At 41.4% G+C, this 27,788-nt stretch overlaps 1 protein-coding gene across 2 annotated transcripts in view; it reads right to left on the minus strand.

Moving 5' to 3' along the window:
• Positions 1–745: 745 nt before the first annotated feature.
• Positions 746–27,788, minus strand: part of LANCL2 (LanC like glutathione S-transferase 2) — a 29,586-nt gene continuing 2,543 nt past the window's right edge. Inside the window, exons 2-10 of one of the 2 annotated variants that reach the window (XR_011361713.1) lie at positions 24,905–25,022; positions 23,582–23,789; positions 16,676–16,823; positions 16,104–16,250; positions 15,185–15,367; positions 13,028–13,204; positions 9,706–9,778; positions 4,512–4,572; positions 2,732–2,816 (exon numbers count right to left, since the gene is read on the minus strand). Coding sequence is in view for 1 of the 2 variants with exons in the window: in XM_069958398.1 (XP_069814499.1) it covers positions 2,740–2,816; positions 9,706–9,778; positions 13,028–13,204; positions 15,185–15,367; positions 16,104–16,250; positions 16,676–16,823; positions 23,582–23,789; positions 24,905–25,022 (1,131 nt within the window). In the remaining variant the exon portion in view is untranslated. Of the gene's footprint in view, positions 2,817–4,511; positions 4,573–9,705; positions 9,779–13,027; positions 13,205–15,184; positions 15,368–16,103; positions 16,251–16,675; positions 16,824–23,581; positions 23,790–24,904; positions 25,023–27,788 lie in introns of both variants that reach the window. The other variant, XM_069958398.1, reaches the window with a different exon arrangement.

Raw genomic sequence — 27,788 nt, forward strand, 5'->3', positions numbered from 1 at the left:
CTATAAACAGAGATCATGTCATAAAGGAAAGCCTGAGATTTCTACTCTTTTCAAATCCATTCCTGGCTTTGGCATTTAATCTGTCAGATAATCTTTCTGTGTAAATGGACCCTAATGGTGCGTTTACACAGGCAGATTTATCTGACAGATTTTGGAAGCCAAAGCCAGGAATGGATTTGAAAATAGGAGAAATCTCAGTCTTTCCTTTATGACCCGTTCCCTGTTTATGGTCTGTTCCTGGCTTTGGCTTAAAAAATCTGTCAAATAAATCTGCCAGTGTAAACGCACCATTAGACTTGGAGATTTACCTATATCTGATTGCAAATCAGTCCACTGTAGGCAGTTTATGTCTAATATAAACACTCAGACACTGGCTGACAGAATGAGCTAGGAGGAGGTAAGGCATGAGACTATTGATGAAGAGGGAGGAGGAAGAAGTGGTGAGTCAAGGCAGAGTGTAGCACAAATGCTGAGCCACAACTCAAAACAAGATTGTGCGTAATCCACTCCACGGACCAATTACCAAAAGGTAACATGTTCACTAGGGGCCTGTCAACTGCAGCACACTGTCGTCACCTTGAGTATGGCCCAGGTGCTGACATTAGTTTTTCCTCTGCAACCATTTAACCATGTGTCTAATTACCCCATATGGGCTAAATCTATTTTCAAATTATGCATTTGCACAATTCAAGTGTGTTTGAGCAAAATATCTGAATTAAGAGTCACACACAATTGCTATCAGCTTTTTATATACTGACCACAGAATTAAAAGGTCACATACATATAAACAGAGAAAACAATGAAACATGGAAAAGACAGGATTGCAGGTAACTAATCTCTAACATTTCCATGAAATACCAGGCACCACAAATGCACATGTATACCAATAACAAACAACCAGTCCCATCCAGCAAAAGCCACTGAGCTTTATAATCATTTGCATTAAAATCCCCCACCAGAGGCGAATGAAGTGCAGAGACCCTTTCATTCAGTCAGAGGGGGTGTAAGCTCAGGGCTCCCCGAATATCTACTATTTTAACAAGTATTAAATGACTTATCAGAAGATATGAAAATTGTGTATACAGCCTCCACACACTCATTCTGTGTCATGTCACATGTAATTCAAGGACAATTATTCTGTAAAGTCTTATCTATACCATAACTATTACAAATACACACTTACCCCAAATGAATGCTCAGTCCTAAGTCCCTGCCATAGACATACACAAGGCACTCATACAAGCTGCATATTACAGGATTACAAATAAACACATGAAGACAAAGCCCTCTTTCTACATAAGCTCAATACAAATTGTGCATGCAGTCACATCCTCGCAGTACTTATTGGCACAGCAGTCTGTAGTTAGGGAGGACGGAGGATAATTTTATCAGTTATCCATGTTGTGCTTCACATCTCTATGTTCCGCAATTCTGTAGAAAACAGAATAAAAACTGCTTTTTCTAGACACCACATGTGCATGTAGATAATGCATAGAAGTACTTGTAGTTTAAAAGGGATGTCATATTACCTTACATGTCATTTATGTATGTCACAGCACAACATTAATGGGTTTGCCATGGAGAGTGTTTAAGGTTCTTCTACTTATTCATGGCTGGAACCCCTTTCTTTCAGAATATGTGATAAATGAGGCAGTCATTTGTGTAATCCTTTAGAGTGAAAGCCTGCTCTTCTAAAGTTGTCTCTGTAAACTTATTGCAGAAAATAAAACTTAGCATTCCTGCTTGCTACTAACTTGTGACACCATGAAGCTATAAGACAAAGGATCAAGTATTCATCTGATCTGTCATGAAGTTAAGGTGCATTGCACAGCCCGCCCAACATATAGGCAGATGATCCTTACACATACATTTACTAACCATGCAGTTTCCATCTTGACCAATTCAACACAACAGAGATATTGCAAGCTTTGTCTATGGTATATTGTAGTCTGTTCATAAAGCCACATAGCAAATGTTGTAATATATATTAGTAGAAAAGTGAAAACTGCTTGCCCTTCTTACAAGCATATGTATAGTGATGAGTTTTTGTTGTGTAAACTATACTGTATTATATCACATAACAATGTATGTGTAACTACACAGACAATGCATTAAGCAAAAACATAACCTGAATTAAAGTTTCTTGTATTATTAGAAAGTAGCTTATCCATAGATTTTACCCTTTAAAGTATAATCCTTGCCCAGTCCAAATTACTCCTACTGGAAATGTACGGACCTCTATGCATTACTGTGGACATCTGGGGCTTTGGCAGGCTTACTCCTCTATTACTACAACCTGTGTTTTTAACTCATGTTAGGCCATTAGCTCTCACCAAGCCAATATCAGTATCAGTGTCAGTAAGCACTATAAGAGCTGGATTCATAGCATAAATCAATGTTATGCTGGATTACAATAGACAATATAAATCAAAGTTGAATATCTTTCAACAGGTTTTCCTAAAAAGATCAACAAATGCTGAAAATATTTTCAGCACAAAATGTATTAACATAAAACACAGAACAAATAATCTCCCAGCTTCAACATTAGTGACACATTTCAGAATAGCCCAATATTTTTCAGGGGTGTCTCCAGAAAACCCCATGACTGCTTTTCTGTAAAAAGTGGTGATACATCTGGGTTGACAGAATGAGGTGCAGGCACCAAATGCAACATGTCTGAACTCTTCATCTTCTGAAAATGCTGACAAATACTCCTCTCCATAGCCTCCTACCAGCCGGTCAAAGTTCAAATGCAGGAAAGCGTGAAGTCTCTGGTTTCATCACAGCTGACAAGAAATGAACCGTGCCAGCCATGCCTGTAGAAAGAGAGAGAAATGCAAATTTAGAATTTGAAAAACTCGAAAAGTCGTATTTTGGGTGCAGTAAACACAGAGTTTTTGTTATTCCATCTGTTGGAGTGCCAACATGTTTTTCTTATAGCACTTGTGGTCACAGGATTGAGGCAGGTTTAATATTTTGTCTGGAAAAAATGACCAAGGCTTATTTTCAGGATTGGTCTTTTTTTGTGTAACATGGTATGCCCCTTCACTGTAGCGGAGCATAACAAGTCTGGTGTTGGTTGGTGATGCTCAGCCACCCAGTAATGAAAAATGAATCAAACAGCATCCAATCTTCCAAAGAATCTTCTTTATTGTAATCACAAGCAAATACTATCTGCTTGTGAGCAAAATAAAGATTTAAAGATTCTTTGGAAGATTGGATGCTGTTTGATTCATTTTTCATTCCTGTATGCACACCCACTTCCTTAGATAGTGAGCCCCAGCGTGCATCCCCACATTGTGCTGTCTAAAAGACCATCTAGTGCTATTGGACCCTACTCTCTACGGCTCAGCCAGGGATCTGACTTTAACCCTTAGAGGACTGGGCCAATTTCAATTTTTGCGTTTTCGTTTTTCCCTCCTTGTACTTAAAAGGCCATAGCTGAATATTTTCATAAAGTACACTGCGAAACCAGAAAAAAATTCATTGTGTGGTGAAATTAAAAATAAAATGCATTTCTTTTATTAGGGGGGTTACATGTGTAACATGTATAACTTTTATTGTATCTGATGGCCTGTAAAAAATTCAAACCATTGTTAACAAATATATGTTCCTTAAAATCGCTCTATTCCCAGGCTTATAGCGCTTTTATCCTTTGGTCTATGGGGCTGTGTTAGGTGTAATTTTTTGCGCCATGATGTGTTTTTTTATATCGGTAATTTGATTGCGCATATGTGACTTTTTGATCGCTTTTTATTACAAATTTTGTGCATTTGATATGACCAAAAATGCGCAATTTTGCGCTTTGGGATTTTTTTTACGCTTACGCCATTTACCGTGCAAGATCAGGAATGTGATAAATTAATAGTTCGGGCGATTACGCACACGGCGATAACACACATGTTTATTTATTTATTATTATTTATAACATGGGAAAAGGGGGGGTGTTTCAAACTTTTATTAGGGGAGGGGGCTTTTTATTAATAACAACACTTTTTTTTTTTACTTTTACACTTATACTAGAAGCCCCCCTGGGGGACTTCTAGTATAAGTACACTGATCTCTCATTGAGATCTATGCTGCATAGATATGCAGCATAGATCGATGAAATAGCCACTTTGATTGCTTCTGGCTGCTGCAGCTGGAGGCAATCGAGTGCCGGACGGAGGAGGATGTGTGGATGTTGTCCCGGAAGAGTGATCCACCCCACTAGACACCAGGGATGTCTGCATTCAAGTAATCGGATGCAGCTGTCAACTTTGACAGCTGCATCAGATTACTTTTTTAGCTCTGAACACATGTAGGCGGCCCTGGGGTCACCTAAGGGCCTGCAAAATGAAGCTAGGACTTATTTATATATATATATATATATATATATATATATATATATATATATATATACACACACACACACACACACACACACATACATACACATGCATATACATATACACTGGGGAAAATAAATACAGTATTATTTCATACACTGCCAATTTTGCAACTTTCCCTACCTAGGAATGGAGAGGTCTGTGATTATTATCATAGGTACATTTCAAGTGTGTTAGACAGATTCTATAAAAAAAAAAATAATAATAAATAAATCACAGTTTTTTTATTTTTAAATAATTATTTTGCATCTTATTGCATTAACGGGGAACTCCGGATAAGAAAAACGTTAATTAAAAGTACATTAAAAGTTGTATAGATGTGTTTATACAATGTATTACTGTATCTGTACGGTTCTGCCCCACTGGTAGGTAATAGAAATCTAGGAAGTTAAAAAAATGGCCTCTGTGCCAATTCACATTGTCTCCTGCTCCTGCTGCTCTCCCCCCCTAGGAGACAAATCTTCCATGCCTCTGTCTCACATTGTGTGTGTTTGCCGATGATGCATACAGGGGGCAGGGTGTGATCTCACAGGAGGCTTGGCTGGATAACCCAATCCCCTGACTGATTCACCATCTCTAACCGGCCAGAAGCAGCTGCTGCACTAATTTCACTGGTTGTAATGGGTGGGGGCAGTGATGATCACATGAGGAAAAGCATTGCATTCTGGGAACTGCTGAACCAGGAAGAACAGAAACACAAAACAGAGCAACCCCCCCCCCCCCCCCCCAGACAAATGGATTTTTGGTAGTTTCAAAACTGGGATAGACAGGTAAGTAATGCTATATGCTTCTGCAGAAATTAAATTTTTTTTAACCTCTACCTGGAGTTCCCCTTTAAATAAGTATTTGATACAATAGAAGAACAGAACTTAATTAATATTTGGTACAGAAACCTCTTGCAATTACAGAGGTCAAAAGTTTCTTGTAGTTCTTGACCAAGTTTGCACATACTGAAGCAGGGATGTTTTCCCACTCCTCCATACAGATCTTGTCTAGATCTTTCAGGTTTTGAGTCTGTCACTGGTCTCGCTCCAGAGATATTCTATTGGGTTCGGATCTGGAGGCTGGCTTGGCAACTCCAGAACCTTGAAATGCCTCTTCCGAAGTCACTGGCTGTGTGTACCAGGTCTGGAAGACCCAGCCAAGAACCATCTTTAATGCTCTTACTGATGCTCTTGTGATTCATCCACCCTCCCTTCAATATAGTGCAGTTGTCCTGTCCCCTTTGCAGAAAAGCACCCCCAATGTATAATGTTTCCACCCCCATGCTTCACGGTTGGAACTGTGTTCTTGGGGTTGTACTCATATTTCCTTCAGACATGGAGAGAGGACTTGGTATCAAAAAGTTCTATTTTGGTCTCATCTGACCACATGATTTTCTCCCATGTCTCCTCTGGATCATCCAGATGAACTTTGGCGAACTTCAAAAGGGCCTGGACATGTGCAGGCGTGAGCAGGCCAACCTTGAGTGCCCTGCAGGATTTTAATCCATGGTTTTTAGAATAGAGGGTGGTCCCAAGTAGGGGACCTACTTCTATAATATCCTCCATAGATATATGATAAATGCAATCTCCCAATGTGTTTCTGCCACTTATAGCAGTAGTGTCATCAGGGGAGTAGGAATGACAGTCCACAAGAAAGTAAGTAATTCTTGGATACAGTCATATTAAGCACAGCACTATAGCATCTTCATAGTAATGATTACACCCTGTTTCACTTAGGATAAGCCCTATGGTTAGGGTTCCTTCAGTTGCATATGCACTATATTCATGCAAACTTAGGGCAGGTTGAGTTACATATAACATCATGCCACTGTGCGGCTACTCACTGGCCCTGATATGGCCGTATGTGGTTGTATGCAGAAGAATTGCATATGCAAGAATGTATTGTTATCCTTGGACTGAGGATGTATTTGCCATCTGCAGTGGCAGTGCTGTACTAAATATCACTGTATCCAAGGATTACATTCTTGTGGACTATCATTCCTACTCCCTTAATGACACCACTGTAAGTGGCAGAAAGGTGTTGGCAGATAGAATTTAGCATTGCATTGTTGAAAATATTACATGTTTTTATATTTGTAAATAGTTTATTATTTTTTGGTATTGGGGACACTGTCATTGGTGTATCTTAAATAGCCAGAATAAAAGTTATGTTTTAGGCACTATGCCTCTTGTTCTGCAAAGATCAGTGCGGGAGATGGGGCTCACGATGGACGGTACATTTGCTGTGGTAACCTACTGATGTCCAGTAAGTTGCGTGTAGAGGGTGGTTGCGGACTCAGAGTACGCGCAATTTATCATTTTTTTAACTAAAAGATACGCCGAAAACCTACTCCACCTTTCAGGTGGCGTAGGTTTTCGGCTGTGCACCGACGCGCACGGGATTTATGTAGAGGCAGTCCGCCTCTACATAAATCTCTGTAGCGCCGGAGATGCGGGGACATTTATAAGTCCGGCGTAAAAAACGTCGGACTTAATAAATGTCCCACATAGTCTTCAGGTTTAAAACCAAGTTAAGGGTTCTTTTACAGGGCCTGATATGGGGCTGTGTAAGGACTCAAGTGACTTGTTTGCAGTGCGTTCAGATGGCATGATTAATCACACAAGCAGGCTGTGTGAACTATCACTGTATTGTTTGTGCAGCCATTTAAATATATTGCTATTGGCCGCATATCTCCTGCTTTCACAGGGACATGTGTGGCTGATAGCAATACATTTTGAAGCTGCACAAAAGATGTGATCAGCCAACAAGCAGGAGTGTTTCTAGCAATGCTCCTTGCCAATAATCAGCCCGTATAAAAGGAGCCTAAATGTAGGGATGTGGCTGAGTGGAGCACTATGGCTGGTTGGAGGTGAGTGAAATATGCTTAGGCAGGAGAAGAGATCTGACTGATCGCAGGTGTAAATCATGATCTAAATGTACACCTGCTGGATTTCGTACGCCGAGTGCAGGTTTAGGTGTCCGGACAACCAGATTCACTATGCGGCGTGCGACTATTAGTGAATCGGGCTGTGGAAAAGGGGTCGGGGCCCAATTCAAGACCAGTGTACGACTCGGTCGTCCTAAATTCTCCCCTATATGTACACTAAAAAATGTGCATTGCTGCTTGCAATGCTCCCTACCCATCTTCAGGTGGGTGTAGGGTGATTCCTTTGGAAACCTCACATTAAGAGTGGGGTTATTGAAGTAGCAAAGAAAGAGGTTGGGAGACCTGCGGTGAAGGAAGTGCAGGACAGAGGACTGTCCGGTTTCCTAGCACGATTAGATATAAGCACTGTCACAGCCCATGCTGATGACCCCCAAGCCGAAGACAAAAACCATCTGTGAAGGAAAATAAAGAAAAAAAGCTAAATGAAAATGCAGAAGAGTGTCTGCTTCCTACAAATACAAAGCTAAAACTGATTAGCTCAGTGCCTGTAGGAGGGGTAAAGCCTGTGCAGGAGATGCTAACAATTTTGGCTTATCATTGCCTCCTATACCCATTGTCTTCTGTGTCCTCCCATAATATGTGTAAGAAAATTTACATTTTTTATTTTATATGTAGAAATTATATATCAATGTAACACTGCTAATTAAGCCTTAAATAGGAACAGTAGTCAGTGTAAAAAAAAGTTTATACTAAGATAGGGATTTTACCATTTGGTTGACTATTTACAAGAGGGTGACACTGCTATAGTTACATAGTTACATAGTTAATACGGTTGAAAAAAGACACATGTCCATCAAGTTCAACCAAGGAGGGGATGGATACAGGGAAGGGGGAGGGGTGATAGGTTCTATACATATGCATTTATATTATTTTGCTCTAAGAACTTGTCTATCCCTGTTTTGAAGCCCTCTACTGTTTTTGCTGTGACCAGATCCTGTGGTAGACTGTTCTACAGATTCACAGTTCTCATGGTAAAGAAGGCTTGTCGCCTCCGGAGATTGAACCTTTTTTTCTAAAGTAAAAAGTTGTTTGTTTTTTTTTGTAAAATGTGACATTATTTAATCCCCCCTCTCCCAGAGCATGACAGTTCTGCAAAAGCTGGAGGGACAAAAGTTCCCTATCTTTGCTCTAGGAGATACAGACAACCAGTGCCAGACAGGACGCATCAGGCCATACACAGCAAAGGTCGAGGCCCTAATTTGGTCTTTGATTGCAAATCAACCATTGCTCTGTAACCCCTTCGCCTCACAACTGGAGCTAGATGGGTATAGTGGGAACTTAAAGGGGTATTCCCCCAAAAAGCTAAAAAAAATGAAATGCTCCCAAACCTAGCTGGTCTTACTCACCAAGTCCCCTTGATTATTTTGAGCCGTCTCCCGTCTTTCTAGCTGCTGCCGTTCCTGAGAAAAAGTTTCTAAAAGCCGATATATACATGCAAGATTGTGCTGGCCAGGAAACTACATTTCCCATCATGCATTGCTTCCTGCTGCTTGCTGGGACCTGTATTTCTACAGAAGCTCTGTGACCAGATATATTGTGATGTGGATGGATAACAGCTTACTGGGACCTGTAGTTCTACACAATATATCAGGTCACAGAACTTCTGTAAAACTACAGGTCCCAGCAAGCTGCTATCAGTCCAAATCAAAAACTGTGTGACCTGATATATTGAAGGTAGGGAGAGAGGTAGATGGGAGGGAGGATACAGAGCTAGAGGAGAGAGAAGAATCATCCAGCTTACAGCAGAGGCAGAGACACTGCAAGGAGAGGCTGAGGAGGGAGGACGCACATGGCCAGACAGAGGTCACAGGTCACCACACTGCCCAGGAAGCGGCCGAACTCGGCAGCTGACACACACTGAGTGATTTATGACCTGATAACACACAGGTCGGCCTTCTGTGGTGTTCCCTTCACACACACTGCTTCCCTGTCACAGAGCTAGCCGAGGAAGCGGGCCTGTCATCCCATTGAAGAGAGAGGAGGACACAAGATCCCGACTCCAAAGGTGGGGGCCAGAAGCAAGGGGCGTGTCGGCCTGGACTCCAGTTAGCTCATTTTGTAAATACTGAGGGGGTGAATAGGCAGGATCAGCTCCAAAACGGCTCAAAACAGGTAATTACTTGCTTTGAGCAATATATTGAGCTAGGGGTGGGCTATTTAACACTGCAAAAAAGATTTTGGGGGGAATACCCCTTTAACTCCTGTGAGCACACCATCCCTGAAGAATAGGTACCAGAACCATATGGGACAAGAAGGTGTGACCTAGCAGTTCACCCTGCACTCACAGTACTGCTTGAGCTTTGCTGTGGCAAAATAAACATGTCTGTATTCCCCTTGCATGAGTACAACTTGTATTCATCACAAAGGGGTAAATAGATGGGTTACCTTCAAAGAGAGAGTATGGTCTGTCAGGGATTCGGCATCCATGTTTACCATAATCTAAACACCATTCTGCAAACTGCAAAAAAAGAATGTATTAGTTAAGATACATATAATTAGTTGTTGGTACAATATACAGCAGACCACATATACTGTCTATCCTTAAACAGCAGTAACATTCCTATTCCTATTACAAAATTTTAAGTATGGGACAATCCTTCCACTTTAATCTCACCCAGCCATGTCTTCATAGAGCTTGTTTTGTACACTGGGCCACAATCACGCTAGGACAGAAAAGGGCCTTCCCTTACTGTTCCCACAAAGCTGGAGGCTTACAATTGTTTAAAATGTCTTGGTATGCTGAAGCAATAAAAGGGTTGCCCAGACAGGAGAACTTTTATGAATATGACTGGGGAGGGAGTAACTATAAAAAGAATAACTTGCCTCCACCTCCATGATTCCTGCAGCGTCACCACTTTTATGCTACTCTGTCCCCGCTGTGCAGCCACTACCAGCTTCTGGGTGGTGTCCCTCCTCAGAAAAACAGCCCCTTCGCATTATCACTCCTCCACCAAATATTACTGTTTACACAGGTAACATTTTTGTGGAATTCATGAAAGCAAGACTGTCAAATTCATGTTGTGCACCATTTACAAAATGGTGATGTGCTTGATACAGGCGTGCAGCTGCTTGGCCATGCCATGAACTCCGGACACAAAGTTTATGTACTGATGGTAATGGCAGATGAAGTTTGGAGCCCTGCAGTTATGGTGTCAGCACAGCATTGACAACTTGTATGCACTAAATGTGCTTCAGCACAAAGCAACCGCGTTCTGCAACTTTACATGCTCTTTACTTTGTGGATGAGTTGCTGAGGCTTTAAAACACTTCCATGTTTTAATTATATCACTCACAACTGATCATGGAAGATTTAGGTAGGACAATGTTTCATGGACTGCATCAGTGGCGTCCTACCACAGTACCACACAGGAATTCCATAAGCTCTTTTGACCCATTCTTTTACCAATGTTTGTAAAGGAAGACCGACTGGTTAGTGCTTGATTTTGTACAACTGTGGCCATAGCTATGTGCATCCAGTGCGGTTGCACAGGAAGCCAGCCCGAAGACTGTTTAGGGGGCAATACTGGGATGGATGAGTGATAGAGCTACTCACCCATTCATGCTGTCAGTGGCAGGGCTGGCGTCAGCACATGGTGAACTCCGGCAAGTGTCAGGGCCCCCCTGCCATCATAATGATTATGCTAATTACAATATGGGAGGGGTCCTATCTACCATATGGATGATCAGAGAAAGCCTTACTGCTATATAGGGACACAGTGGGGCCTAACTACTAAATGGGAGCACAGGGGAGGCCGAATACTATATGTGCTAAAGCAAGGAACCTAATGTCTTCTTCTGGCAAATTTTGCAGAGAAAGTGAACACCTGTGAATCCCTAGATAGTAGTGCAGTGTCATCATTTGTATAGGCTGCAGAGCTGCTATCTACCACGTTTTCCCAAAAATAAGACAGCATTGTTACCAAACATGTGCTAGGTCTTATTTTCAGGGGATGTCTTATTTTCCATGAAGAAGAATTCACATGCACAGCAGGGACAGAGTGTACGGTATGGCGCCTTCCAGCCACCAGAGGGAGATCACCACAGCACACTTGTACAGCACAGCAGGGACAGAGCACATTATGGCAGCAGGCGACAGGATAACAGCAGACTGTGTGCAGCTCTACATATAGCAGTAGGGGACAACGGGGATGGTGGCAGGCAACGGGCCTCTTGATACCTTGCCTGCACATATACAAACGACGGCCGCGGAAGGGAACATTGGGGTTGGCAACAGGTGGCGTCTTCATGTCCTACATGCAGTTGCTCTGCAACGAACGGTAAGGTTAGGGGACAATAGTGGTGGACTAAAAAGAATCACAAAAGGAGGAACCAGGGAGGAGGCATGAAAGAGCTAGAGAGACCTCTATAACACTGTCAGCAACTTCGGGCGTGTCCGAGTGCTGACAGATTCCCTTTAAAAATAAAAATGCACAGAGATTGTTTTTTATTGTTCCCAAGGTGCTGTATTTTTCTTTCTGTTCTGTAAATAAAAAAAATTAAAAAACACAACAGAGGACTCCTATATATGACCAAACAGATGTGCACTGCAAATTGCAGGATATCTAAAAAAACATGTCAAATCCTGACAAGAAACCAAAAATACATAACAAAAGAAACAATGCATAAATCCACGCTGCATCTGGCTGTCTTTTGCGAAATTATTCATGTGCCTTATGATGCCTCTGCTTTTAAGTGACAGTACCTGAAGGAAAACATCTTGCATTTTTAATAGCATGGTACTATCTGTGAATAGGTTAATGTAACTCAATTTCACAAATCGACTACTAAAGTGGGAATTTTTAGACACAAAAGCATCATGAAAGATCAGGATTTCCCCACAGAGTTATTTCCTTGATCATAAAATATATTGTATGAGCTTTCAGGTGCAATTTACATCTGCCAAGCACCATGAAGTACATCAGAGCAGCAAAACATTAAGATACTCATTACAAGTATGGGAATATGGGAGTCGAAAGGCCAAAAAAATACAGGTCAAAAGAGCGTAATGTTTTACTTTATTTGAAAAATTTAAACAGAAGACTATGCGGTTAAAATTCTTATTTACATGTTTTTTGTTACATCTTTATGCTTTGGGTTTCCTAAAATTAAATATGGGAAATGGAACCCAGTAAATATGTCTATGGTTGCCACTCAGCTTTATCTGAATAATGAAGGAAGCTTTAAAGGGAACCTGTCACCCCCCGTGGCGGGGTGACAGGCTCCCGACCCCTCGTTAGAGCCCCCTATACTCACCTAATCCCGCCGGGTCCCGCTCCTAACGGGGGGTCGGGAGCCTGTCGCCCCGTTTCCTTTAACAGGGGTTTTTGTGACTTTTACATTATTGGCTTATGCTCATGATAGGCTATCAATGTCTGCCTGCCGATTATGGCTATGGCATATAATACATTGGCTGTGTACTGGCTGTGCTGGGTTACTGCAGCTTAGCTCAGCTCCTATTCACTTCAATGGGAGATAAGCTGCAGTAATTCAGCATAGCCACTACATAATGATAGAGCTTTATGCCCCTAGCCCCATCAATGGTTTATATGCATGTATAATAGTTACTCATCTACTGACAGCTGTTTTGGGGCTCCTGTCAGTACAGAGCAGGGTGCTGGCTAGTGATTCTGCATCACTTATTATAAGAATAATCTTTACTTCTGAGAAACAGTACATGATACCACAAGTAGTGTCCATTTTACCTTACCTTGCAGGCTCTGTAGAGATACTTTTTATCTTGGGTGTGATGGTAGAGCGATAAAAAGGCGTATCCATTCCCTGCAGTCCCATGACAGATGCCATATCCTTTTCTTAGAAGGCCTCTCTGCCAAATAACATCACTGCATTCTACAGCATCTTTCAAGTACTTATCCTCTTTAAAAAGCTTAAAAATAAAATAAAATGAAAGCATAACCATAAGTGTTCACCATTGTGTTACTGTTCTTTAATATCTAAAAGCCTTGTTTACTTGCAACAAGAATTCTCTATGATACTTAGAATTGTACTTTAATACAATGGATAGAAATAAAAATACTAATTTATTTGTGCTAAAAGTGATTGTATGCGGTATGACTAGTGATTTAAATGGTAGAACTATTTCTGTATCACATGCATCTATACCCCTTCTGATGCAACCCATGATGGTATTTGCCTTCACAACAGCTGTCTTATACTGGTTGCTAAATGTACTGTCAACTAAAATCCATAAGTCCTTTCTTATGTAAGTGTTACCCAGTGTTTTCCCTTACATATTTCTTCCCATAGTGTAAGCCTTAAACAAGACTTAACATAGAGGCAAACTCATCTCCTTTTCCAATTATTACTCTTAAAGGGGTACTCCGGGCAAAATCTATTTTAAGATATGTTACTGCCCAACAAAAGTTTTAAAAATGACTAATAGATGCTTATTATGGGAAATGCACCTATAGTCCATTTTCCCTGCACTTACTACAGCATTTCCTGTTCATATCTCTGTAAAAATTGGTGACGTCACGTCTCATTTGCTCCAGCGCTGGTGGCTCCTCCTTCTCCAGTCCGTCCTGCAGGAACACCCCCTCCATCCTCCCCCAGCTCCCTGTACCTCTCTCTACTTGTCCATATGCCAGCTCCCTCTGCTCCCAGCTAACTTTGACAGTTCTCTCCTGAGCAGGGATCACGCCTCCATCTTCCCCCAGCTCCCTGCAAATGTCTCTGTGCTGGCGGCCCCCAGCACCGCTAGTCCGGCAGCCGGGGAGGGGGACAGGAAGCTGTGGGAGGCCGACGGGGGTGATCCCCGGTGAGGGGAGAACTGTAAGGGGTTGTGGGGAGAAGTGAGACCTGTATGTCAATTTTATTGCTCAGACTTCTAGCATTTGTAAGCATGTAATTCAGGTGTGTACATGTATTATTTCTATTAAGCCTATTCCTTTTAAATAATCTGGATCCTCCCACTCCCAGGTACATTCGTCCCAGTTCCCCATGTACACTATCTTTCCCTTTTATAGCGTAGTTACCTCTCCCCCAACTCTCTAGTTTAAAGGGAACCTGTCAGCCCTGGCAGTGGGCCAGAACCCACCCTACCCCAGAATACAGCAATGGATACTTACTCTTCTCTGCTCATCTTCATAATGAGCGTGGCAGAGATTTCTATGCGGCGGGACCGGCATTTGGAGTGGGACTGCCAGGGGAGGGTAAATGTCCACTGCAGTATCTCGGGGTAGGGTGGGTTCTGGCCTGGTATCAGGACTCGAAGGTTCCCTTTAACCTCTCCTCTAACCCCTTAGCCAGAGCACAGCTGCACCCTTCTCACCATACCAGCCGGTCTCTAACATAGAGTCTGTAGCCAGCAGGGTTCAGCCTACAGTAGTTCCTTATGAGCCCAAAGCCGTCCCTTCTTACAGTAGCTCTTTAGTTACCCATTAAAAAAAACAACAAAAAAAACAACAACAGATAAACCCCTTAAAAAAGCACTCTGTTTTGATTTTTATCCCCCCAATCCTCACCACCCCCGACAGTAAACCTGCTTGCATATTCGCCCAGGCTGATACTGTTCCCATGTTTCAGCATTATTTACATGTCCTGACGCCTTTCAGGTTCTGCTGGGTGTCCACATGACCTCTATTGTGACTATCCCAAATCCATAAGCTTTTAAAAAGATTGTAAATCACTGTCACTATGCATCGCTATAATAAATAACACAGCGCTGGTGGAACATGATCAGCCCAGGTGAATATGTACCAAAGCTTACTGCTGGGAGCAAAAGAAAAAGGGTGCTTTAGTGTACACACCTAAGTCTTGTTTGTATGGAAAAATTGTGAGATAATATTTATGGATGAAGTTTTGCGACATGCAACACCAAAAACACCAATACATGGCTTAAGTGTACCTTATGGGCCTGAAGAAGCATGTGTATGACTCCTGGTGCTCCATGACACCAATGTACCAACCGATCAGTTTCATTGCTTAAAGATGATGGATAATTCCCAGATCTGAACTTCTTGTGGCGTACGTAGTCAATGCATGGCTTTACAAGCTCAGTCAATGTTTCTTGGTCTACTTTGGCTAATGGCTGAAATGAAATACAACTTAAAGGGAACCAATCACTATTATAATGCATAAAACGCTGTTAGCGGCTCCTGATAAGAGTTACTAAAGCATTTTCTTGTCATACTTGGTGTCTCATCCTCCTAGGAGGTATACAGGAGAAAACATTGTTTAATTCTGGCTTGAGCTGCAGGGAGAGACACCGCAACAAGTCATCTGGGCCCAGGTGACTAGTTCCGGCCCTCTGCAGTGCGCGGCAGAATAACACTGTGTTTTCTCAGATAGGCCCCCAAAGAGAACACTTTAGCAACTCTATCAGAAGCCGCTAACAGCGTTATATGCATTATAATAGTGATTGGTTTCCTTTAAAGCACAATTTTACAATGGCACACAAAATACATTATTTTTAAATATAAATCATACATATCAATTGAAACAATAAGGCAATGTTTATTAAAGAGCACCTGAGGTCAGTCAAAAGATTTTATTTTTTCTTTTAATTTTCTTATCTTTTGTTCTCCAATTACATCACTGTTTTTATTTTCTTGGTATGCCCCCTGTTCCCGAGATATAGAGTTTGACTATTTAGTTAAGTATTTGTACTTTTCATTGAATGATCAGATGGGTGGGAACTTTATTGCAAAATGAAGTGCGAATGCTAGGCTATGGGGGTATGATTAGCAGTCTGACGGGGTATAAAAAGTGTATGTGAGCATTCCTTTTTTATAGTGTACTGTAATATCCACCTATTTATTGCATACCTGCATCAGCATGTAGTAGATCCCAGACAATCCATGGGCTGCCCCAATATATTGCTTCTTATGCCACTGATACAGCAGAGGACAGCGATCTGTCTTGTGCTCTTCTTTGGACAAATTCTTCCCAGATTCCAAGATGGCATCTACAACCTATTGACATATAAAAGCCATTATATGCCTTACCAAGTGCGTTAGTGGGATATTAGCTCTAGGTAATTCAGATATTAGACAGTTATACAGTACATAGATATAATGTTCATACAGTACTTTTGCTCTACCTATGTTAGGTCTACTCATTCTGTATTTCGGCCCACCTCTTCTGATGACCTTGGTTTTATATAGAATTATGCCAGGGAGATATAAATCCCTGCTAATGGTGGGTGATTATAACCCAGGAACAGAGGAAGGTTTCATAGAATTTCAATTAATTCTCTTTCTTCTTTGACCTTTCTGTTATCCCATATGACCTTGATCTTGCACTGGAAACATTTTTAAAGGGTCAGACAGCAATTCACATCAATTTCAATAAAAATGAGAAATGCTAGATCATTGGTCATTTACTGACAACTACTCACCTCTTTGATTGTAGCTTGAGGCACCGTGTCTGGACTGATCTCAGCGTTTAGATAAAGCAATGCATAAAGATAACCAGCTCTTCCATACAGCAATTCATCTGGGAGTTCGGAGTCCGAGCTAACCACCCCCCGATGTAATGCTAATAACCTAAATGCAAAGAATTACAATAGAGACTAAAATGAGAAGCATTCAGATGACAAATGTATCTATGCTCTGTTTTTCCCAGAGATGGGTACACTATCCAAAACCTTACACATCTGCTATCAGATATAAACAGGTTTTAAGGCTATGGACACATTTGATACAAAAAAAAAACAAACTTTACACCACTATAAGCAAAATGGTGCATTAGGTTTGAGTCTGTAATCTTTTTTTTCTTTACCCCTTGCTGTGGGCACCATTTTCTATTTCCTCCCCTTTGATAAATCTACAGCTTGTATGAACTGCCTTCCAGGTATATTCTCCCCAATCTCCACACTATGCTATCCCTAATGGTGTGACAGAAAGAATTATCTGATTTTTAGAGCCAAAGCCAGGAACAGACTATAATCAGAGAACAGGTAATAAAGGAAAGACTGAGATCTTTTCTATTCTCAAATCTGTTCTTGGCTTTGGCTTCAATAATCTGTCAGATAAATCTCTCTGTGTAAAGGCACCATAAGGCCACAAAATAAACAGGCACCAATTTAGACATGAAATTCATGCCAATTCATTGCCCAAATCAGCATGTTTTCTGCATTAAAACTACCTCCCATTGACTTCAACTGAAAATGGCATATATATATATATATATATATATATATATATATATATATATACACACATACACATATATATATATATATATATATATATATATATATTTTTTTTATTTTTTTTTATTTTTTTTTAAATCAATGTCGCTCCACAACCTACGGAGCAGGTATGTCCGAGCAATCACTCAGGAGCCCCTAGCGTGTGGCTCGTGGCTGTCTACTAGACTGGATTAATAGCTGCAGTACAGCAGACAGCTGCAGGTCTATCTGCAGAGGCAGGTAAGGAGGAGGAGGCAGCACTGCTGGTCAAGTCGCTACAGCTGCCTCCTCTGTGATTAGTTATCAGAAAAACATATTGTAGCGGCACTCACCAATTAAAAAGTCTAGTCTTCATTGCACAACTCCAACAGTCTGGCAGCGAGATGAGATGAATCCCCATTTCACACACTGTTGCACCTCTTGAGCTTAACCCAGTGAACTTCACATATAAAGAAATATATTACACATTGAACATAATTACAAAATGGAACAAATTCCATTCAGTCAAGAGGTCCCAATGCATGACTGTTTAAGATACATCTTATTTCCAATTGCAATAGTTTCCGATGGCTATCCACTCCATCTGCATTTGTAACCCTTAATAGTCACTGCAAAGATTTATCATTGCTGTTAGAATAATGCACCTCTTTTATATGTTTTATTAATCTAGAACATCTTCAAAGATTTGCAATGTTTCTACCAAAATTAAAATACAGTTCTTTTTCCGTTTGTGGACAGTTTGTGTCATTTCTTTTTAAGCGAAAATATTTTTCTTATAAATCAACTGGTTTCAGAAAGTTATATTGATTTGTAATTTACATCTATTTAAAAATCTCAATTCTTCCCATACTTATCAGCTGCTGTATGTCATGAAAGGAAGTGGTGTATTCTTTTCAGTCTGACACAGGGCTCTCTGCTGACATCTCTGGCAGAGACAGCAACTGTCCAGAAAAGTAGCATAGAACACCTCTCCTGCTCTGGAAAGTTCTTGGAGAAAGAAACACCAGAGTACTGCCCAGGAAACAGGTGAGTATGTGGGTCTTCGTAAAGGGGGAGTAAAAATCGAGATTTAAAATCAATAATCATCTTTAATGTAAAAAAAAATTATATATATATATATATATATATATATATATATATATATATATATATATATATGGAGATTTTATTTTTTGCCTATATCACCCACCCCTAATCTACAGTGTGAATTAAATATACCAGACAGAAAAAAACAGACAGGGCAAAAATGGTTAAGGGGTTTTCTGCGCTAAATGAGCGGCACCAATTTACACAATGAATAGAGGTTGCCGCCGCTCACTGTGTAGCTGTGATGATGTGTAACTACAGGACAGTTCCTATTTAAGTTAAAAGTGCCGATTAAGGGGGAAATGTAGTTGTAATGACAAAATAATATTATAAGAGAGAAAGGCAATGAGAAAGTTACAGGCAATGTGATACAGCTCACACATGACCCAGCAAGTGCAACAAAAGGCCTAAGGGACCAATTCAGAAAACTGACAGAAAGACTTAAAGGGGTACTCCAGCGGGGTGGCTATTTTTGGATCTGGCCGGGGAGGAAGTGGCTGAGAGAAAAGACGTCCACTCACCTCCCCAGATCCAGCGGCGGGTCCCGTATCGCGGCGCTCCAGTCCGTGGCTACTTCCTGGTGTCTGACGCGGGCTCGAGACGTGACGTCTCAAGTCCACTCAGCCTGTCAGTAACAGAGGCGGGATCAGTTTCAAGTCCGCTCAGATCCCGCCTCTGTCACTCGTCTCGAGCCCGCATCAGACACCAGGAAGCGACCGGGAACCGGGGACTGGAGCGCCGCAATACGGGACCCGTCGCTGGATCCGGGGAGGTGAGTGGACGTCTTTTCTCTCAGCCACCTCCTCCCCGGCCAGATCCAAAAATAGCCCCCCCCCCCCACTGGAGTACCCCTTTAAACCTGGATTGGTACTTTATTTACCCAACATTTATAAAACTTTTATTGACCCTCAGGTCTGCCCTTTTGTGGCTGGCTGTGGATCGATCATTGATCACTGTGGGTCTCTCTTCTAGTTCCTGGATTGTTCCCGGAGACCTTTGCAAAATTTTATTTAAAACATCCCACTATCCTATTACAAGTGCAGGGTGGATGTAGCCTGGTATCGACTGATGTAGTAAGCTTATACTCTACATAAAGCATGATGATCCTATAAATCCAGTGAAAAATGTATTTTGGAAGCAATCCATTTTGTAACTAAGAATAGTTTTGAAAACAGAAAAAATTATGTTCTAGATTAATAAATCATATCAAAGAGGTGCTTAATTATTTAACCTTTTCAGTACTTTAAGGGTTACAAATGCTGAGGGGGTGGATAAAGATCAGAAACTGTTGCAGTTGGAAATAAGATGATACACTGGGACCTCTGGGAATAATTGATAGGCAAGAATATGTTCCATTCTGTAATTATGTTCAGTGTGTAATATATTATATATATGTGAAGTTCTATTGGTGTATTTAAGCTCGAGAGGTGGTGTTACCCATTAGGCCTTGACAAAGCGCAGCAGTGCGTGAAATGACCATAGGCCAGTGATCTATCTCCTCTGACTGCCAGGAAGTGTGCAATAAAGAATGGACTTTTTAATTGGCGAGTGCAGCTACAATATGCTTTACTGATAGCTCATCATAAAGCACCATCTATTTACGTAGCCAAAAGAAACCCTGCTAACCAACAGGTTAGATTCTACCGATTTTTTGCACCATAGTGGTCTCATGTAATAGGGCCCTTGGTGAAAGTGCTAAGTTAGATGTTCAGCAATCGGCTGCAGCAGTGTGCTGTCTTAGCCACTGATTGGTGGATCAGTAATGTCCTCGTACCACACAGACACAAGAGAGTGCAGTGCAGTGGGGGACAGGCACAGAAATAGCAATGGAGTCAGGAGAGGAAGTATAGGTTTGTTTTTCTATATAACTGTGCCCTGTGCAGCCTAAACAACCCTATAAATATTTTTGCGTTGGTGGGGAGATAAATAAGATGCATAAACAAGCTAATACTCAAATTTGTAGTGAGTAAGAGGACAAAGACCTATATTTTAGGTGGCAGATGTAAATACAATAATTCATGAGGTACAAACAATTACCTTTTCAGTCTCCTTTCTCCAGTTCTGAGTCAGTTGCTCTGTGCTGAAGACACAGGAAACTGTGTGAGCTGCTTTCTCCCTCTCCCCCTCCCTTCCGAGACAGCACATCTAAACACATGTAATTAGCCTCCCTGGCCGTCTCATAAGGGAGGGGCGAGGAGTGGCAGAGAGAACAGCTCACACGCTCTGAACTGGGGAAAGGAAAAGAATTACATGAATGGTGGGAATTGTTAGTCTTTGCGGGCGGGGGGGGGGGGGGGGGGGGTGTTTGAATACCCCTTTAAGTATTGGGGTCAAAACTATGCTGGCCTATAAATTGGTTATTATTAAACCCCTGTCGATCGGAGCGGCGGCGGCGGGGGTGGTGATCGGAGCAGCGGAGGGGGCTGCGGGAGGGGGGCCGGGCTGCGGGCGCGCGATCTTAAAACGATTGCAAAACGATTTTTCTGTACGATCTATCGTACCGCCTAAACGCTGATCGTTATGAAAAAAAATCGTTACTCCAACATCGTTAATCATACGATCGGGCCAATTATTGTTTCGGGTAAACCCAGCATAAGACATGATAGTAGCTAGTCTCAACTCATTAGCTCAGGAACAGCTGAAAATTAGAGATGAAGCCCGCAGAGCAGGAATCTGGTGAAAAATGCTTTAGACAAGTTATGTAAAGGGCAGAAATAGTGCTACTCCATTTGTAAGCACACAGCAGCTTATCCTGAAATGACAGGTATGCTTTACACCATTCAGGTTGTTGGGGCTATTTTATCATTTAAATATATGTCTGTGCAAAGAGAAGCAAATGTTCTGCTGCTTAGGGTACAAACACACACAGCAGATACGCAGCAGATACGCAGCAGATTTGATACTGTGTTCAGTTATTTAGATCTAATCTGCTGCGTATCTGCTGCGTATCTGCTGCGTATCGCAGCAGTAAATACGCAGCGTATAAGTCGTGTGTGTTTGTACCCTTAGTCAGAGAAATTCTGATCTCGGAACCTCTATATAGAATTATTAGCAATTTTAAACCTATTCATATAGCAATCTATATTTGTAAAATAATATGAAATAATAAAAGTAAATGACAATCATATTCCTGAGACAGTGAAATAGTTAAGACTTAAAGTGATTCAGTGCCAGGTGCCACTTTAAACCAACACGCCTTTACATGCCAGACTCTGAAATCCCTCTTCCCCCAGGGACATGGTTGTCTCCTAAATAAAAGCATCCTTCACCTCACATTTCCATTAGCTAGAACAAACGTGCCTAGCTGTTACCTAATATGTGGTAACTTGCCTTAATGTAACTAAGGATTTGCATTAAGGATATAAATGGGATGTCCATGAAATTAATTGCATCTCAAGAAAGGGAATCACTAGGGACAAGAATAAGTTTACAAGCATAATCAGCAGCGCCAACAAATAAACAAGCGCAGTCACTTACGATTACCAGATAAACCAAAACAGCATTATTACAGCCAAAACAGCAGAAACAGGCAGAAGCCTGCTCTATCCATATGGCGATACTAAAATGGTGATCCCTAAATGATACCAATGGTTAAGATAAGGATTGAAAAACATGAAAACAACACATACAGCTGCCTTAGTATATTTAGGCCAGAAAATGAAAAGTGAAAAAAAGAAAAATAAGAATAATTATATATATATGTATATATATCACACACACACACTACACCCCAGTCTATTGCGAGCACATATGCATTGTCAGCCAAAGGACAACTTGCATAGTTATCAATCAGTGACTGATCAATGAGTCTGTGTCAGCAGGATTTGCTATGGCTATTAGATTGAGCTTTCAGACTCCTTATTGATGTATACATATTAACTTGATATTGCAGAAGAGGTAAATCTATGGAAATGTAAATATAAAATTTATTGTTTCCTGATTTCAAAATCAACTTGTTGATGTCAGATGACATTGCGGGAAATATGCACGGATTTGTAAGGCAACTCTAGGAGAGCCTATCATTCCAATATGTTTTTTTATTCTCCAGGTCCCACTCCTCAATTTAGCTTACTAATACTGAAAGCACACTTGTCATTAGAAAACATTTTCAGAAACCTGCATGGCTTTGTGATATAAACCATTCAGAGTGGTGACAATGATTTTTGTGCTTGTAGTGCTGTTATTCAGCCCCCAGAGTACCTTCCACAGTGCACAGCTATTTCTTGTACTATTTTAGGGGGCTGGGCCAGAGTTGAGTTGTTTGCCAGTAGTACACACAAAGGTGTCAGTACAGCACCAACTCCTTACTGCTATGTCATGACACTATTGTAAACAAGATTGGCAAGGTGCTGGGTACAATAATACACACTGCACAAAAGGGGCTACTGATCTACTAGCTTAGCAAGGTGCAAAGTAAGGGGGTTACACTAAGAACTGAAATGCTGCTGACTGTACATAGTGTAGTAATAACACACGTGACAACTGCAATTAACTTTATGGGTGGTCAAAGATAAGAGGGAAGCCTTGATTTACCTTGTATTCAGACTGATAATCATCTGGTTATCCTCTCCTGCACAAAACAGTAGCTACAACTTGTCCCTGCTTGCTGTACCCAGACTTGTTACTAAAGATGGACTGAGCCCAACAACAGGTAGTGAATGCAGAGAAACAGGACACCTAGGGGGAGATTTATCAAAGGGTGTAAAATTTAGACTGGTGCAAACTTCTACCAGCAACCAATCACAGATCCTCTTTCATTTTATCAGAGTTGCAAGCTGAGCTGTGATTGGTTGCTGTGGGCAGATTGCACCAAGCTAAACTTTACATCCTTTGATAAATCTCTCCCCTAGTGGCCAAGACTTTATGACTTTCTTCAGGTAAGGAGTGATTGTTGAAAAATTAAGTGATATAAAAGTATGTTAAGAATCACATAGCCTATAGACTAAAATACAGCTGTTTAAGATTGCACTTTGTATTATGTTTGTATTTTATTGCTCTCCTTAAAATTTGACCATCGGTCCTTACTTTGTAATACAATCCTTGGAATCAGTTTGATTTTGAAGTTTGTGATAAACGACAGCACCAACAGCAAGAGGCCCGGCATCACCGCACAGGAATGTTACTCTTCTGCCATTCAGGTTCCGCAGAATCCTTTTCACGTAATCAAGAGAACGCTGCAAATGAGCCTGCTCTTCAGTGACACGATACAGCTGCAGGTAGAGAAGGGCTATGCCTACAAGAAAACAGCAACAAAAAGGGTACCTTATGTGAACTGCAGTGCCTGTCTGACATCATTTACATTGAATATATATAATTGCATGTTTTGCAGCAACTTAAGGTAGTTACCCCAGGATTAAAGGGAGTCTGTCAGCTGTAACTCACATTCCAAACAGCTGACACTGTTAAACAGCTGTTGGATCAAGGAGACACGTTACCTTTCATATATCAAGCTGTGTTTCCAAAATGTAAAAAAATGCTTTAATTCGCTGGTACAAAGAGTCAAAGAGGCTCCTCACTAGTTGCAAACTGGAATGTCTCCTCTCTCCCCCTCCCTGCTTGATTGACACCTGCAGGATCAGGTACGGGAGGGAGTAAAGAGGTGTTACAGTTGACTCACTACTATAGAAAAAAAGTATTTTTCTATGTTCTGAAAGCACAGATGGATATATGAAAGGTATCTTATAGAGATGAGCGAACCGGATTCGGGTTCGAGTTGATCCGAACCCGAACGTTCGGCATTTGATTAGCTGGGGCTGCTGAACTTGGATAAAGCTCTAAGGTTGTCTGAAAAACATGGATACAGCCAATGACTATATTCATGATTTCCACATAGCCTTAGGGCTTTACCCAAGTTCAGCAGCCACCGCTAATCAAATGCCGAAAGTTCGGCTTTGGATCGACTCGAGCATGCTCCAGGTTCGTTCATCTCTAGTACCTTGTCATGAAAGTTATCGAACAGTGTTGACAGATTTCCTTAAAAAAGTAACCTGGAGAAAGCTGATTGGAGGGAGTCTGTCTGCTGAGATACCCACAACAGAGCCCCCTTTTTCCCTATCAAACTTATGCACTGCCAATCAATTCACTCGCTATTGGAGTAACAGAGATAGCTAAGAACAGGCCTTCTACTATGTTTTGCACTTTCATAGCTCATAAATGTGATTTTTGCTTCTTTCTTCTCACCCATCCATGTCTCACTACATCCAATCAGAAACAGGAGGGGTACGTCATCAGGATGGTAGCCTGACTGATAAGCATGGGGAGGGAGCAAAAGGGTATTTGACTTGTCTCTGTATATACATGACAACACAAAATGTAAATGCTGGCGTCTGTATTCAGCATAGCACCCACCAGTATATCCAGTATAAGTAGAGCAGTCATGTGGATCAGCAGTCTTTAGACCTTCTTCCATTTGTTGTAGCAAGTCACTAATTTTCATCTGGATGCGCCCTGAAAAGCGTCCTGTAATCTATAAGAATACATAATATAAGGATTTCAATAATAATAAAAAAAATACATAACAATTATATAAAAGAAGGACCTGTCCAATATGTAACTGAGAAAAGTTCAATAGGAGGAGGAGGCATCTAAAGAACAGACTTGTAACACAGCATCTTGCCAGTGACAGTGGGGCACTTGCCAATATTTGGCCATGAAGATTAAATGTCAGTATGTCCACCCATATACATTAGACTATGCAATGTATTTTCAGGGTCAATATAGTTATTTAGACTAAATGGGAACGGAACGTTATCTCCAAAAGAAAATCTATACCATCAGTTTCATTTGCCTAATTTTTCTTTTTAATGATATTTGTTCACTTGGTAATTTTAATGAATTCTTCTAAATTACCATATTTTTCAGGCTATTAGATGCACGTTTCTGCATAATACTGTGCAGCAATCTGCTGTTGCATCTGAAGGAAGACAGCAGGAGACTTTGTGTATCTAAGCTCCTGGCAGTGCGTACAGGGAGATAACCAAGACATGTGTAGAATAGTAAACCTGTGCAGTGTATAGCAATGATCCATACCCCCCCCACCCCAAATGCTGACAACCCCAATATATCCTGCCTCTCATAAGCTCAGAGGAAGATGCTTAGTGTAAGGATGATAGGGATGGGGGTGCTGTGGCTGCTTTCAGGGTAGGAGCTTTCATATAACAATGTCTTGCCAGAGAGGAGGAAAAATTATATTTCTAGCAGCGCTTCAGCCCAGCTGCTGTGTCTACTATCAGGATCGGATTAGTGACATCCAACAGACACCAGGAGCAGAGTAAAAGTAGCTTTTATTCACAGATAATGAGTTTTGAAGGTGTTCTACTTCTTCCTCAGAACCTACCACTTATATATTGATATAATGGTATAGGCGGGATCTGAGGAAGAAGGTAGTACACCTTCAAAACACAAATAAAATCTACTTTTACTCTGCTCCTGGTGTGTGTTTGTCCGAAGTCACTAACCCTATCTCGATATTTATACACTAGCACCACTAGAACCATCATTTTTCCTTCCTTCCTTCTCTCTGGCAAGTATCTAAATCCGGGCCCAGACCTTCGGCTGCTGGTGGATAACGCCCAGATCACTTATTGAGGACATATATACTGTAGATGTTATGCCTCCTCTGCCCGACCAACACTGGTAAGTAGATCTAAATTTGTTCATCTGCTGCATCAATCATCAATAACTCTGATGACGGCACATGTAAGCGCCCTGCAATGTCTGTACTATATAAAACAAATATTGCCCATAGGAAATGTACAGTGAGTAGCTTCTTTTCTTCTTTTTTATGCGTTTAATGAGTGCTTCATATGGTCCAATGCCTCTTATTGTCTACTCTAAACAATATGGTAAGCATTTATGAGTGCCTGCTATCTGCTCTATATTAATAAAGGAAGTGTTCTTTCTCAGGACAGGATAAAGACCCCGATGCTGACAGCAGAGCCTGTAGATGATGACGTTCATTTCTTGGGAAAGACAGCTACAAGGGTAGAATCCCTCCTGGGATAGCAGGAAGTCAGAGTGGTTTCATTTCACAGATGCTCATCCTTGGAATCCTATTGATCTGTCAAGCTGTAAAGATGCCAGGATAAAAGCCTCACCGAGGGTGAAGCCCTGAATGTTACTATTCAAGAGCCGCTCTCTTTCTACTCCAATAACCTCTTCCCTATGGTGTATAAAGTATTAAAAAGGTGTCCACCAGTTTCTACCTATTCATCTTGTTCTGTGGCCACATCTGCAGGCACACATCATTGGAAAACAACAGAGGTGAAGAGAATAAAAAATATACATATAAAGAAACAGTGCCTTGTTGTCACTCTCCCATGACTTATGTGCAAGAGGCCTGGCCTCCATGGGACTGGAAGCCTGGATAAAAAGCTTTAGTACCTCTTCTCCATACCATACACCTACCACCATAACCTGTGGATAGCTCCCTAGTGGGCACAGGGCACTGAGGATGAAGGTATGTCTCTTACCTTCATCCTCAGCACCGTTCATGTGCAGTTTATAGTTTAATGTGATGTCTAGGAAGGCCGCTTGGAGCACTGGCCGCTACAACCCTCAGAGCACTGATCCGGCCTACCCCCTGCTGGCCCACACCGCTGATAATCATTAGAGGGGCAAGGCCTTTCTGGGGCAGATCGCTGCTCTGGAGGTGGTAGCCCTGTCCCCAGGACTCCAAATGGCTTAATTAGACACAGGATTAAAGAGGTTATCCGGTGCTACAAAAACATGGCTACTTTTCCCCCCTCTCTTGTTTCCAGTTCTGGTGTGGTTTGCAATTAAGCTCCATTTACTTCAATGAAACTGAGTTTGAAACCCCCACCCAATCTGGAGGCAAAAGAGGGGGAAAAGTGGCCATGTTTTTGTAGTGCTGGATAACCCTTTTAAACTACAAACTGCACGGGAACGGTGCAGAGGATGAAGATAACAGACATACCTTCATCCTCAGCACCCCGTGCGCAATAGGGAGCTATCATTAGGTTTGTCTAACCTGCTGACAGTTTCCTTTTACACAAAAATTGCATGAACATTACAGATTTTTCTGCTAGAAAACCCCAATACTTATCTTTGCTGGAAGTCTGCTGACATAACCTCGGATTTCTGACAGACATTGACTATGAATGCGGTTTTAAACACAGATTAGCTTCACCCAATGAAAATCCTAATGGAGCCCTATCAAAAAGGGACATATAAACTATGGCGTATGAACTATGGCGTGGATTAGATCCAGTTT

This window comes from Dendropsophus ebraccatus, chromosome 2 (assembly GCF_027789765.1).
Source record: "Dendropsophus ebraccatus isolate aDenEbr1 chromosome 2, aDenEbr1.pat, whole genome shotgun sequence".
Classification (NCBI taxonomy): Eukaryota; Metazoa; Chordata; class Amphibia; order Anura; family Hylidae; genus Dendropsophus; species Dendropsophus ebraccatus.